The sequence below is a fragment of the Balaenoptera physalus genome (genome assembly GCF_965194825.1).
Source record: "Balaenoptera physalus genome assembly, chromosome: 2".
Classification (NCBI taxonomy): Eukaryota; Metazoa; Chordata; class Mammalia; order Artiodactyla; family Balaenopteridae; genus Balaenoptera; species Balaenoptera physalus.
Window position 1 is genome coordinate 117,341,410 of NC_138883.1, and position 13,725 is coordinate 117,355,134.

At 36.7% G+C, this 13,725-nt stretch overlaps 1 protein-coding gene across 11 annotated transcripts in view; it reads left to right on the forward strand.

Moving 5' to 3' along the window:
- The window catches only part of NEO1 (neogenin 1), a 247,610-nt gene that overhangs the window by 200,890 nt on the left and 32,995 nt on the right, over positions 1–13,725 (forward strand). For all 11 annotated transcript variants that reach the window (XM_082443646.1, XM_082443644.1, XM_082443653.1 and 8 more), the window contains 4 exons: positions 889–1,036; positions 3,891–4,001; positions 5,080–5,274; positions 11,659–11,754. In XM_082443646.1, the coding sequence (XP_082299772.1) occupies positions 889–1,036; positions 3,891–4,001; positions 5,080–5,274; positions 11,659–11,754 (550 nt within the window). The remainder of the gene's footprint in view (positions 1–888; positions 1,037–3,890; positions 4,002–5,079; positions 5,275–11,658; positions 11,755–13,725) is intronic.

Consider the following 13,725-nt stretch of genomic DNA (forward strand, 5'->3'; position numbering starts at 1 on the left):
TAATCAAGCAAAGAAATAAAGTAACATAGATATTACACTTGCCAGTTTAAAGCTGGGCTTAGAAGCCAACTCTGGTTTATTCTGTTCAACTTTACTGCCTTTCTGTTGTGCAAAATTTACTTTAGCCTTTCTGCAAATACATTGCTATTATTATGTAAATCATGACATCCTAGATGTTAACCATCCGGAACCTTGGTGACAGGTAGAAAGAAGTAAGTTGTTGTTTATGATACCATAGCCTGTTTAGTACTGTGAGGTGAGCCCAGTGTGAATCAAAGGCAGACGTCTGTCATATGGTTGCATTGCTGAAGCTGTCCCTTCTGGTCAAGTTCACTGTGCACTGAAGGCCATGTGTGCCTCTCAGACGCCCAGAACCCCTCCTGGCCCACATAGACAACTGAGACAGTCAGTTCTTTCAACAAGGACTATGGGACACCTTTTCCTTTAAGAAACAACCAGCTGTTGATTAACAGTCCCCTCTTTGAAAAGTTTTAGACAGAAATTGTCTAATTTCGCTGTTGCTGCAGTGGAAGTAGAAGAGAACCTTACACCTAACAGTAGTTTACTTCCTAATCCACATGCCTCTGACCTTATGTTTTCCTTCAAAAACTTTCCTGAGACTTTTGCCCAATGTCTTCATTCTGGCAAAATAAATCAAGTGCCCAGCGTATACTGCCCACAAATACAGTCTTCCCATTTGATCTTTGATGGTTTTAAAATTAAACACTATTTTTGAGTGATTATTAAATAACTTAGTAAAACTCTGTCTGAACACTCTGTTGCTTTTATGGTTCCTTCTCTTACACACTGAATTCAGAGTAATAATACATAAAACAGGACCAATATTTGATATATTCAGTCTTTTCCCTATAACCTTGTCTTTCCCAGAGTATTGTGATTCACTGGCAGCCACCTCCTCCGGCCACACAAAACGGGCAGATCACTGGCTACAAGGTTCGCTACCGAAAGGCCTCCCGAAAGAGCGATGTCACTGAGACCTTGGTGACTGGGACACAGCTGTCACAGCTGATTGAAGGTAAGCTGCTTTGCACATAAGCGAAAGCTAGGAGATGGTGTCTCTCTCAAACATTGAATTGTGCTAGTCTAATGACTGCTCTGGGCCGTTGACTTACACAAAGCAAAAATGGTTTAAAACAATTTGTAAGAGTTCAGTCTACTTCTGACTTGATAAAAATTAGTGGAAAACACTCTTATGGGTTCTTCCATCTCTGGTGAAATTGCGTTTGAGTTTCATTGCCTTACTTGTGTTTTTCTGTGTTCTCCATGTTTTCTTTTTTGAATATATATATATACATACACACACACACACACACACACACATACATAACTCTTTTGTAATCTGAAAGAAAGGTAAAACAGAGCTATATAAGCAAAGAATCCACTCAGTCTAGTTGGTAGCAGAGGCCTACAAAATGACTTCTGTAACGCTGACACCACTCAGGTATATGTGGCCTGAAACATTTGTGAATAGCCACAGCCATTCAGTAATCATTCTTGCTTCTACAGACATGATAAAGTTCTAGAAAATTCTGTCAAGGATAGCTCTTTTGTATAGTTCTCCCTTTGTGTGCACAGAGCAAGTGGCACACCTGATAAAAATGAACCCTAATCCATATAATCTGTATAGGTATAGGTTTCTGAAAATTGGAGAGCCAGTGACAGTGAAAAACTGTACTCCAGTAAACCAGCAAGTTTTCTCTGTATTCCTCACCTCATGGATTAGATTGACTTCTTTCAAAATAGGAAAAGGTGAATGTTTGTCTTCAAGGGTATCTTTCAGTCTTCTAGTTTCCTCTCATGAACCCCACAGCTCTAAGCTGCAGCAGGTAAATATGGCTGTAGGGGTGTTGCTGAGAAGTCTCACCAAAGGAGCATTACAGCAAAATTGGTCACGGATGTTCTTAAAAGTCAGTCAGATTTTACTCCAGACACAGATAAATAACATTTCCCAAAGATAAGGCTTTTATTTTGAATGTTTAATAGTAGATATTTATCGTATACCAGGCACTCTTCTTGTTTCTAATAAATAAAAGTAGATACAGTCCTTGCCCATGAGGAGACTATTCGTTTTCTCAATGGAACATTTGATGTATAAGCAGAGTACCACTTTCATCATAAAAATAGCCTTTTCTTTATCAAGAAAATTCTTGCATTTTAAAATCATATTTAGATTCATTCGTTTAATAGACTTTATTGAACTTTTATTAGCAGGTACTGGCACTGAGTACACAATGATGAGCAAAAGTGGAGATCATTATTCTCTTGAAGCATTAACTTGAAGCTGATAAGTATTAGAGAACAGTATGGGTTCCCAAGATCCTGTACTGAACAACAAATTATAGGATTTTAAGTTTTAGCCAAAAGTAATTGTTGTGTCTTCTTTTTGTATCACTTACAGCACTAAACACATTCTGCCATATCTTTATAATATGAATCGAGTGCCTTGGTTTTAGTCGATGAGCTCTCTAGGTTATCTTGAGGGAGAGGAGCTCAGCCTCTATACTCACGTGTCTCTCTCACTTGCACCTGCTTATGTGCACTCTCTCTCTCACTTGCTCTCTCCCTCTCTTTACATTCCAACTCCCCAGAGGAGAGGGAATGATAATCTGATTGGTTGAATTCTTCCAGGTCCTCAATTGAACCATGTTTGTTGTCTGTTAAAGTTACAAATGCTTGTGTAGCCCACTCTGGCACTTCTGTTCAGTGTGTGCAGGGAGGAGACAGAGAGGTAAACTGACTTGGCCCCAGCCGTTCTGCTTCTCCTCCTGTCTTGCTTCTTGCTTTCTTGTGGAAAAACAGAATCAGGATGGGCCTGCAGAGAACAGAACCTCCCATCTCTCCTCTCACACCACGTGACAGGATTGATTAACTGAGCAAGGGCTCATCCTGCATCAGCCAACTTCTCTCTCAGTAGCTCTCTCTTTGGAGTTTCTATACTATGTTGCTGCCAGAGATGCTGTTATTTGAATATGGGGAGGTAGGATAATTTTTTATAACCCTTACAAGACCTATCACAATATCTAGAATCTAAGTGCTCTAAAAATGTATGCATGTGAACTGTATACTTAAAAATGACTAAGATGATAAATTTTATGTTATATGTATTTTAACACAATAAAAAGAGAAAAAAATGGAAGCATGAATATATGACTAGCTGACCATATTATTGACTGTTACCCCACTTTGTAAGGTAGACTTTTACATGTAGATCTTTGTTGCCTTTGGTACATTGGCTTATCAGGTACTTTGTTAGCTGATAGTAAATATGAAAGATCGCATAGTAGAAAGGCTTTATTTCTCTTTTACTTATAGTATATACTTATGGGCAATAGGCTGTTGAGAAATAGATTTCTAGGCCATATTTGATGTTTAAAATTTTTTCTACTGTGGTTATGGGGTGGCCCAGAGAACAGAGGTAAACTGGTAGGTGTTATACCTCTGCATTATTTTCTTGTCTTTGGTGTTTTTTGAGACCAACTGACTTTGTTCCTTTGTTGTAACTCTTTCATTCCTTTGGCCTCTTTTTGGCCTTGGCCTCCTTAGTAACAAAATGAAGGGATTGCATTAAGTGATCTCTAAGATGCCTTTAGGCTCTTTTAAAAGATCTGAAGTCTCCTGGGAGCTTTACTCATTTTGTTTTCCTCTTGGATTGTGTGGGCTTTAGCCTCTACTTCAGAGGTAGGAGCTCCTCTGTGCTGTATTTATGTATTGCTTGTTCTGTATTAACTTGAACTGAAATGTTATCAAGATAGTAGCTTTGTATTAAGTTGGTGGATGAGGTATTTGCTTTAATGAGAGATTGCTGATCTTTTGTTTTTCCAAAGCTCTTGTTTCAGCCCTTTTTTTTTTTTCTGTCCTTTGGGTTGCAGGTCTTGATCGGGGGACTGAATATAATTTCCGAGTGGCTGCTCTAACATTCAATGGTACAGGCCCTGCTACTGACTGGCTGTCTGCTGAAACTTTTGAAAGTGACTTAGATGGTAAGAACAACAATCGGCAGGATTGGCACAGGCTAGGTACTAATTGAAGTCAAATGAGTCAAACTGGAAAGGCACAGATTTTGGGTGTATGTGGCTTAAATCTGTGAACTTTAGTGGATTTATACTGCTGTCATTCCTGTAATACAGGAAGTCTCCTGGAATGTTTTTTTTTTAGAGAGAACCGTCCCTTTAAGCAGAACCAGCACAAGCAAAAATGTACAAGTGCTTTAAGTCTGGTTTTTTACCAAGCCCATCAAGTAGATAAATGATCTAAAATTTAAGGCTGAACCACATAAATTGTGCCTTTATTTCAGTTACAGTTTCCCTTTTCCCTTAGTCCTGGAAACCTTCCCCTTTTTCTCACCTGTTTATTCAGTAACTCCATGTGGGTGTGTGTATGTACCTTTATCAGAGACAGGTGCTGCACTTAAAAGACAAAAGACCTGGGTATTTACTCTAATTCTTTGTTTACTAATTTTTAAATAGTGGTAGAAATTTATGCCTTGAAATAATGTATGTGAACGATACTGTAAATTGCCACCTTTTAAAGCCTCTTAGTCTCCCACCATTTAAATCAACTTGTGGTTCTAAAGTTTCATATTTTCTGACTTACCATATTACTTTGGGTAGTAAATAATTGATATCATTGCTGTAATATGATACTTGATCACCTGTTGACAGCAGGCTTCTAATTAGTTGATGTTGTGCCTTTCTCGTTCCACCTGGTAGAGTTTGGGAATCAGATGTAGGACCAAGAGGAATGGGTAACAATTGAAAGACAATTTATTTGTTTTTCTCCATTGTGAAGACGTTCTTGGATCTCTTTCTCTTCCCTTCCAAATTAATACGGCAGTGTTTTGTATTTCAGGCTGTTTGAGTTTGTTTTCTTAGACTGCAGTAAAACCATGGGCCATACTTTACTGTACATACAGATTCTCTTTGAATTCTTGGGCAAAATGGAAAAAACTAAGCCCCAAATAATTTGGCAGAAGGCTGAACACCATTTCCCAAGCATTATGAAATATTCTAAAGGAAAGTGGCCCTGGATATCACCCTGCTTTTCTGTTTTCCTTCCCAGAAACTCGTGTCCCCGAAGTGCCTAGTTCTCTTCACGTCCGCCCACTTGTCACTAGCATCGTAGTAAGCTGGACGCCTCCAGAGAATCAGAACATTGTGGTCAGAGGTTATGCCATTGGTTATGGCATTGGCAGCCCTCATGCCCAGACCATAAAAGTGGACTATAAACAGCGCTATTACACCATCGAAAATCTGGGTATGTGTGCTAAGTAGAGGAAGTAATCGCACGTGTGATTTCTTTCTTTCTAACTTTTTATTGTGTAATAATTTTATTTTTACAGAAAACTTTCAAAAATAGTACAAAGAATTTTTATATATCCTTCACCCAGATTCCCCAAAGGTTAACGTTTTACCACATATGCTTTATCTGCTATATGTACCTGTTTTTTTTTTCTCAGAACCATTTGAGAGTAAGTTGCAGACATGATGCGCCTCTATCCACTCATATTTACTTTTAATTTGCATTTCCTAAAAATAAGGGCATTTTCTAATATAACCACAGTGCAGTTATCAAAATGAGCAAATTAACTGTGAAACTATCTATAGACTTTATATTTTACTAGTTATCTCATTAATGTCCTTTATAACAAAAGAAAAACATTGTTTTCTGTTGCAGGATCACATGTTGTATTTACTGTTTCTCATTAGTTTTCTTTTATATGAAACAGTTCCTTGTTTTTTTCTTGACTTTCATGACTATGACATTTTTGAAAAATACATATAGACCATTTATATTTTATAGAATGTTTCTCAGTTTAGACTTGTGTAATATTTCCTCATTACATTCAGCTTATGCATTTTTGGAAGGAGTGACATAGATGGCATGTGTTCTGGTCAGTACATCATATCAGGAGGCACATGAGAGTCTAATGCTAGTGATGTTAACGTTAACCGCTTGGTTAAAATGGTTATCTTCCACATTTCTCCACTATAAAGTTATTATTTTTTTCCTTCATAATTAAAAAGTACCTTGTAGGGGAGGTACCTTGAATCTTTGTAAATATCTTGTTTCTTGTCGAACTTTTATCACTAGTTTTAGAATCTTTAGTTAACAGTTATTACTGTGGTGTTTCCCAAGTGGTGATTTCCTAATTCCATTATTTCTTCTACATTTATTAGCATTCTTAGATAAGAAAGAGCTTTCCTTCTCTTCCATAGTGAAAGAGCGGCCAATGGGAGTCTCTTTATGACTAGTTTCTCTGTCTGTTTGACATCTCCCATCTTTCTTTGAGCACTTTCTTTCTTTTTGACACAGTAAGATGTTACAGGCTTATCTGGTATTTTCCTAGCCTTTGCCCTTGAATCAGCTGTTGCTCCTGATTTTTTGTGAATGATATTTAGAAACCAGTATCTGAGCACTATACATGCTCATTGTTACTGGGGTAGAAATCCTGAGAAATCTATTAAAAAGGCTACTAAAACTATAACTGGGTTTAAAAGGTCACAAGATACAAAGTCAATATATAGAAACAGTTGTATTTCCACATACTAACAATAAGCAATTGGAAATTGGAATTAAATTAACAATACCACCATCAACAGAGGAATGGATAAAAAAGATGCGGTACATATATATGATGGAATATTAGCCATGAAAAAGAACGAAGTAATGCCATTTGCAGCAACATGGATGGACTTAGAGATTGTCATAGTGAGTAAAGTCAGACAGAGAAAGACAAATATCATATGATATTGCTTATATGTGTAATCTAAAAAAAGGGGTACAAATGAACTTATCTACAAAACAGAAATAGAGTTACAGATGTAGAAAATAAACTTATGGTTACCAGGGGGTAAGGGGGAGGAGGGATAAATTGGAAGAGTGGGATTGACATATACACACTACTATATATAAAATAGATAACTAATAAGGACCTACTGTGCAGTACAAGGGACTCAACTCAATACTTTGTAATGGCCTATATGGGAAAAGAATCAAAAAAAAAGTGGATATATATGTATGACAGATTCACTTTGCTGTACACCTGAAACTAACACAACATTGTAAATCAACTATACTCCAGTAAAAATTTTAAAAAATAACAATACCACTTAATAGCATCAAAAATATGAAGTACTTAGTATTTTTTATTAAAAATAAAATATATATATATATATATAGAAGATCTGTGCACTGAAGAGTAGAAAATGATGGCTGAGAGAAATTAAAGAAGACTTAAATAAATGGAGATACCATGTTCATGGATTGGAAAACAGTATATTACAATGACAGTCCTCTCCAATGCAATCCCAAGTAAAATCCCAGTAGACTTTTTTCTAGACGTTGATAAACTTATTCTAAAATTTACATGAAAAATTGAAAGAGCTAGAATAGCCAAACACTTTTGAAAAAGAAGAATAAAGTTTAGAAGACCCACACTACATGATTTCAGGACTTATTATAAAGCTACAGTAACCGAGACATTGTGATAGTGTTTATGTAAAAGGTAGGTGAAACAAGATAGAGTCCACAAATAGATCCATACGTATATGGTCAATTGATTTTTGACAAAAATACTGAGATAATTCAGTGGGAAGAGGATAGTCTTTTCAACAGAAGGTGTGCGAATAATTGGATATCTGTATGAGAAAGAAAAAAGAACCTGCATTGACCCTTATCTCATACCATACACAAAAACAGATCTAAATACAACAGTTAAAACTATAGAACTTCTAGTAGAAAACAGAAAAAAAATCTTCATGAATTTGGGGTAGCAAGGATCTCTTAGGATGCAAAAAAGCACAAATTAAAAATTAAAAATTAATAAATCAGGCTTCCTCAAGATTTAAAACTTCTCCTTGGAAAGACACCAATAAGATGAAAAGGTGAGCCAGAGACTAGAAGAAAATACTCATCATTCAAGTACCTGACAAAGAATTTCAGTCTAGAAGATGTAAAAACAAACAAGCAAACAAAAAAAAAAGCACTTCTAACAACTCAATAAGAAGATAACAATCCAGTAAAAAAAGTACACAAAAGGTTTGGATGGACAGTACACCAAAGAAGATGATATGTGAGTGGACAATAAGCATATGAAAAGATTCTCAGCTTCATTAATCATCAAAGAAATGCAAATAAAGCCACAATGCAATATCACTGCACAACCTCTAGAATTGCTAAAATTTAATAGACTGATAATACCAGATATCAGCAAGGATGCAGAACTGGAACTCACAGTTGCTGTTGGGAATATCAGATGGTACAACCACTTTAGAAAACAGTTTGGAGGTTTCTTAAAATGTTGACCATACAACCCAACATTCCCACTCATAGATAGTTAACCAAGAGAAATAAAGACACATATCTACACATAGACTTCTACACAGATGTTCATAATATATTTATTTATATAATCTAAAGGGGGTAAACAAGTAAATGGTAAATTATACTGTATCCATACAGTAGAATACTACTCAGCAATTCGAAGAAATAGGCTATGGATACATGCAACAAAACAAATCTCACAAACATTATGCTGAGCAAAAGAAGCCAAACACAAGAGAATACATACTGTGTTATTATATTTTTATGAAATTACAGAATGGACAGCACTTATTTATAGTGACACAGCAAGATGAGTGGTTGCCTGGAAATTGGGGTAGTGGAAATTTACTGCAAGGGGCATAAGGGAATTATTTGGAGTGTTGGAAATATTCTCTATCTTGATTGTGGTCATGATTACACAGGTGTATATATTTGTCAAAATTAAAAGTGTACATTTAAGTGGGTACATTTTAGTTTATATTAATTATGCCTCAAAGTTGAATTACAAAGCCAAAATTTTGAGATATAGGTAATATTTTATAATAGAAAATGAATTGATTTGGGTAGGTATAATTACTTTTCCAAATTGGATTATATCATTATTGAGATCTTTCTTTGAAAGACTTACCTTTTAATTCAGAATCTTCCCTGACCAACTTTTTTGTTCACATCATTTCTTTATAAATATCTTTCCTAAGGACAATTTTAGGTGTCTAACAAATTACTTACCTTCATCTTTTCTGGTAGAAAATAAGCAGCAATCTAATGCTTTATTCAAAAACAGAGTAGCCTTTCTCTTTTTCCTTTCAAGAAGAAACAGCACAGTTAACCTAGGAAGTGTTCCCCACACGAACAGTCTTATAAGGCAATTGTAGGAGAACAAAAGAATGGGATAGGATAAAAATATCTCTATGGTGACCCACTCCTACTGTTTCCTTTATGAAACTACTGAAATGAAAATCCTCTGCAGTGCAGGCAGTACGTGGTCTTTGACTTTCAGGTGCTTTCAGTCTAATAGGAGAAGAAATGTAAAACACAGGAAACAATGAGATGAGTTGAAGTGAAGTATGTTCAGAGAAGGAAAAGGTGGTATGGCACAGTAGAGCAGTCAGGGAAGAAGCTTGACCTGTACTTGAAAGAGTGAGTCAGAAGAGTGGTTGAAAAGAAGAGATGAGAAGGAGCACTGCATGTGCTGAAAACAGTAAACAGATTTTATTAGTAAAGAGAGTGTACATTGAGAAGTAGCAAAAAATTAATTTTGCGTAAAGTAAAATAAGCTTGCTGTATTTATCATCACAGATAGAGCTAAGATGCATATAATATTGAACAAAAGTCAGCAGTTGAGAAATACTTTTAGGAATTCATTTATTCACACAAGAGCTCTCTCCTGAGCTTCAGATCCATAGAAACACCTGCTTGATGGGTGTTTGCACTGGGATATGTCCCATATTCTATCATAATTTAATTAAAATTAAAATTAGTATCTTCTCCTGCAAACTTTCAATCAATCAGCAAATACCCCAGACCCTGTGCTAGAGACAGAGCAAAGAATCAAACAGACATGATCCCTATTATTAGAAATAATACAATTTCTAAAAAATTGAAATTGTTTAGAGTGCTGAGGAAGAGAAATGAGGTGCCACAGGCTATGTAACTAGAGAGGCTAATCCAGTCTGGGAAGAGCCCTTTCCGATGAATAGGCATTGTCTAAGTAAAGAAGGGTGGCATGTGTCCCCAGCATAAGGGACAGCTGCACATGTTGCAGCCCAGTAGTAAGAGAGCACATAGTGCTCAGTGAACTGAGAGATGACCAGTAAAGATGGAGCTCAGGGAGCAAGGCAGAGTGGTGAGAGGCAAGTAGGTATAATCAACAAGGCTTGATCATTTGCGTAGGGGAGGAGGGAGAGGTCTTAATGACTCCCAGGTTTCTGACTTGAGCAGCAGGGTGCATAGTCATGCCATTTATGAACTCTAGGGAAAACTGGAGCAGCTGAAGGAGCAGAGAAAGGGGAGAGAGAGAGAGAGATTTGAGACATCCAAGTGGAAATCCAGACGGACAGTTGAACATAGAGGTCCGGTGCTCAGAAGAAAAGTCAGGACTAGTTTGCACTTGATGGCACATACATGCTAATCCAACCAAGGAAATAAATGAAAGCACATCGGGAGAGAGTGAAGAGTAGGAATAGAAGGGAGCCTAGAATCAAGTCTGGAAAATGTGTATCGTAGTTGCTCTGCCTCTGTCCCCAATCTCAGTGAATGACATCACCTTCCACCATGTTGCCCATATCAGCACCCTTTCCTGCCAGTCAAGTACTAAGTCTTGTTGATTCCATTTGTTGTCAATTCTTTCTCACATTGGAAGACCAGGTGCCTTTACATATTGCTCACTGGTATCTAGAGGACGGGCCACCAAGCAGCTTTTAAAGTAATGCAGGCCACTTGAGGTGTGGCCACTTTGGAAATCTACCCAACTTTGCCAGAAGTGAGTGTTATGGGTCAGCTTCTCCCCCTGCAACACTTCAGTGGAGCCCAAGTCTTCATTTCTGAAGCTAGACTTTTGAAGTACCCATACTAAACCTTGCCTGGATCAGGAATGTGATAGAGTCTTCCTGATTTGCCTTAGCCAGTAGGAGAATGAATACTATTCCAACTATTTAATACCTCTCTTTTTCACCAAGTCTAACTAGCAGCATTTTATATGATCACCTGGAGGAGTGTTTCTTTCAGTCTTACGTTTCCTGCAGCATCACCTCCTAGCTGGTTGAAATTCTGGGCCATGTCTTTTCCAACCAAGAAGTCTGCATGAAGGCTAGATTAAGTTGGCATTCCTGGATTTGGAGGCACCCCAGAGAGTTAAGGATCTTCAGCAGTTACTGAGTTAACAGTTTATCTCCTACTTGTCTAGCTTGACTGTTCCAATTGCTGTCCTCCTGAGAAGAAAAGGGATTTGTTTGATTCCAAGCGCCACCTATGGTCTTCCAGCACATGAAAATCTTATTTATTCATTTTAATCCAAGCTCTTCACTATACAATAACATAACTAAACCATTGATTAGTTGAAGCCAAGAGAGGATTCAGGAACAGTCAACCTGACTCCTGGGACTAATTCCAGGAAGTTTATCCCAGCCAGTTTTTCTATATACTCTGTATGCTGCCATCTCCATACCTCCCCACCCCCAGAATAATCCCACATAAAAAATGTAAAAATCTTTCCTGGCTTTTTTTGCAATTACGATTATGCATCGTCACCCGTGAATTTTTTTAATTCTGTAGTGAGAATTTTTTTAAGTGCTTCCACTTGTTTCTTTCCTTCAGATCCCAGCTCTCACTATGTGATTACCCTGAAAGCGTTTAACAATGTGGGTGAAGGTATCCCCCTCTATGAGAGTGCTGTGACCAGACCTCACACAGGTAAGGTACCCCGTCCATCTCTGGTCTTCAGCATTTTTTCCAGCAGCTTAAGTAGAATGTTGGCATGAGGCCTACCCCATAGGTATCAGTGAAAGGAAAAGTATATGGCAATTTATGGTACAGGCTTCAAATAGGAAAATAAATGGGCTTCAAAAATGGAAAGTTCTATGAATCCCTGTTTTGCTTTTTAGAAAATGTTAACAGTCCTGTCATGTAAACAAATCTATGTAAATGTGTAACACATGTTTTTAATATGTTGGGATCTAGAAAGCATAGTTGTGAGAGAAATAAAAACAATTTTTCATCTTTTGGTCATGTGAGTTATAACTAAAATGAGAAAAAAAATGAAAGGATCTCCATATCTCTGAGGAAATATATAGGTTACTGATGTAATAAATGTATATGACTGATGAATCCAACATTTTTTTTATTAGTCACCTGAGTTGGGAAGGTATTTTTCTATGTGCTTTTTATATTTATAGAAAGTATGAAGTCATATGTACTATCCATTTGATCAACTGTACATTTATTACAAAAGAGACCAAATATTTATTATTTTTCTTAGTAATTTAATCTATTTAAAATATCTTTAAAAGAATAATGTAAAATGTCTGTAGATTATGGAAAACGTGATTTAGATTTGAATGAGAAAGTTCATTGAAGTGAATATATTAGAATTGCAAAATTTTCTAAAGGGTACTGAAAACCGAAGAATTTAGCATTTTCAGAAATGCTCTTTTCTATTTGTTTCTCAAAATTGTGAATCTGTATTGCCTGCTATGTATTCTGGATACTTTGCATAATAGTATGGATTTGGCATTATTCGTTTTAAAAAGATAATCTCTGTCCCCTTTTTTTATGCTTTTACTTAAAAACACCAGCACCATTGCTACATATTTGATAGTTCTGTCCTGTCTTCTGCTCCTGTGTGCTTACAATTTATAAGTTCTCTTAAAAATAGCTTTGGTATTTCAGAAAGGAAAAAAAGTAAGGTGAAAAAGAATATTTAAGCGGTTTGCTACTTTCTTAAATCAGTCTATAATAGAAAAAAAACAAATTCGGAATTATTTTCTTTTATGTGACTTAAAAATATAGCATGGCTAGAAATATACAAGGGGAAATGTTCATAAGTCATGTAACCTAGTTATCTTTTCCAAGAGTTGTTACAAATAAGAAAAAAGTTCTCAAAGAAGTCTTGGTGATGTTTGCACCTGAAGGTGCCTTTTCTGTAACTAATTGGCATGTGTCCTGATCTTTGAACAAAGCCCTTGATTATAACGTATACTGTTCCTGTGTTATTTTTAGTCTTCATTGTGTAGGAAATACACAAATGGAGACTATTTCTTTAGCTTGGCAATTATTCATAAACAAGGCCCATGCCATTTCAGATTTTAGGTTATAGAAAAGACTAGTCACTGTAACTATGTGGGAAACCCACTTTAAAACCTTCACTTAAAATAAATCAGTGTGTATATACTTAGAAAACTGGCCAAGAGTTGGGAAAGCCCAAATGGATGCTGCTGTATTGCCGTGGGCTCATGGTGCCTTTGTGCTCATTCTGACCTTTCTTTTGACAATGAAGCTTAGACAATGTGTCTGTTGCATATGGTGCAGGACAGCACATGAGTATAGACTTTCCTTTCTATCAAATAAGTGCTCTGATTTCTAAAGTTCAAAGGCTGTGTCACTTAGACCCTTAATAACTGGCATTTCCCATAACTGATTGTGATTCATCAGTGGGTTGTTCTAAGTCTACTGGAGAAAGTGTGGAAATATTCCTGCGTGGCGTCAGCTTACCTTTCCTCTACGAAGAGTAATGCCCTTGAGTTCCCTTTGCTTTATTTGCATGTGAGCCATATTGCTGCACTTCTTTTAGACCCAGGACATCAGCAGATCTGAACTGGACCCTGCATGGGTATCAGATACGCCCAATACCAAGGCCAGGCTAAGTTGCTGTTGGCTGATATTCAG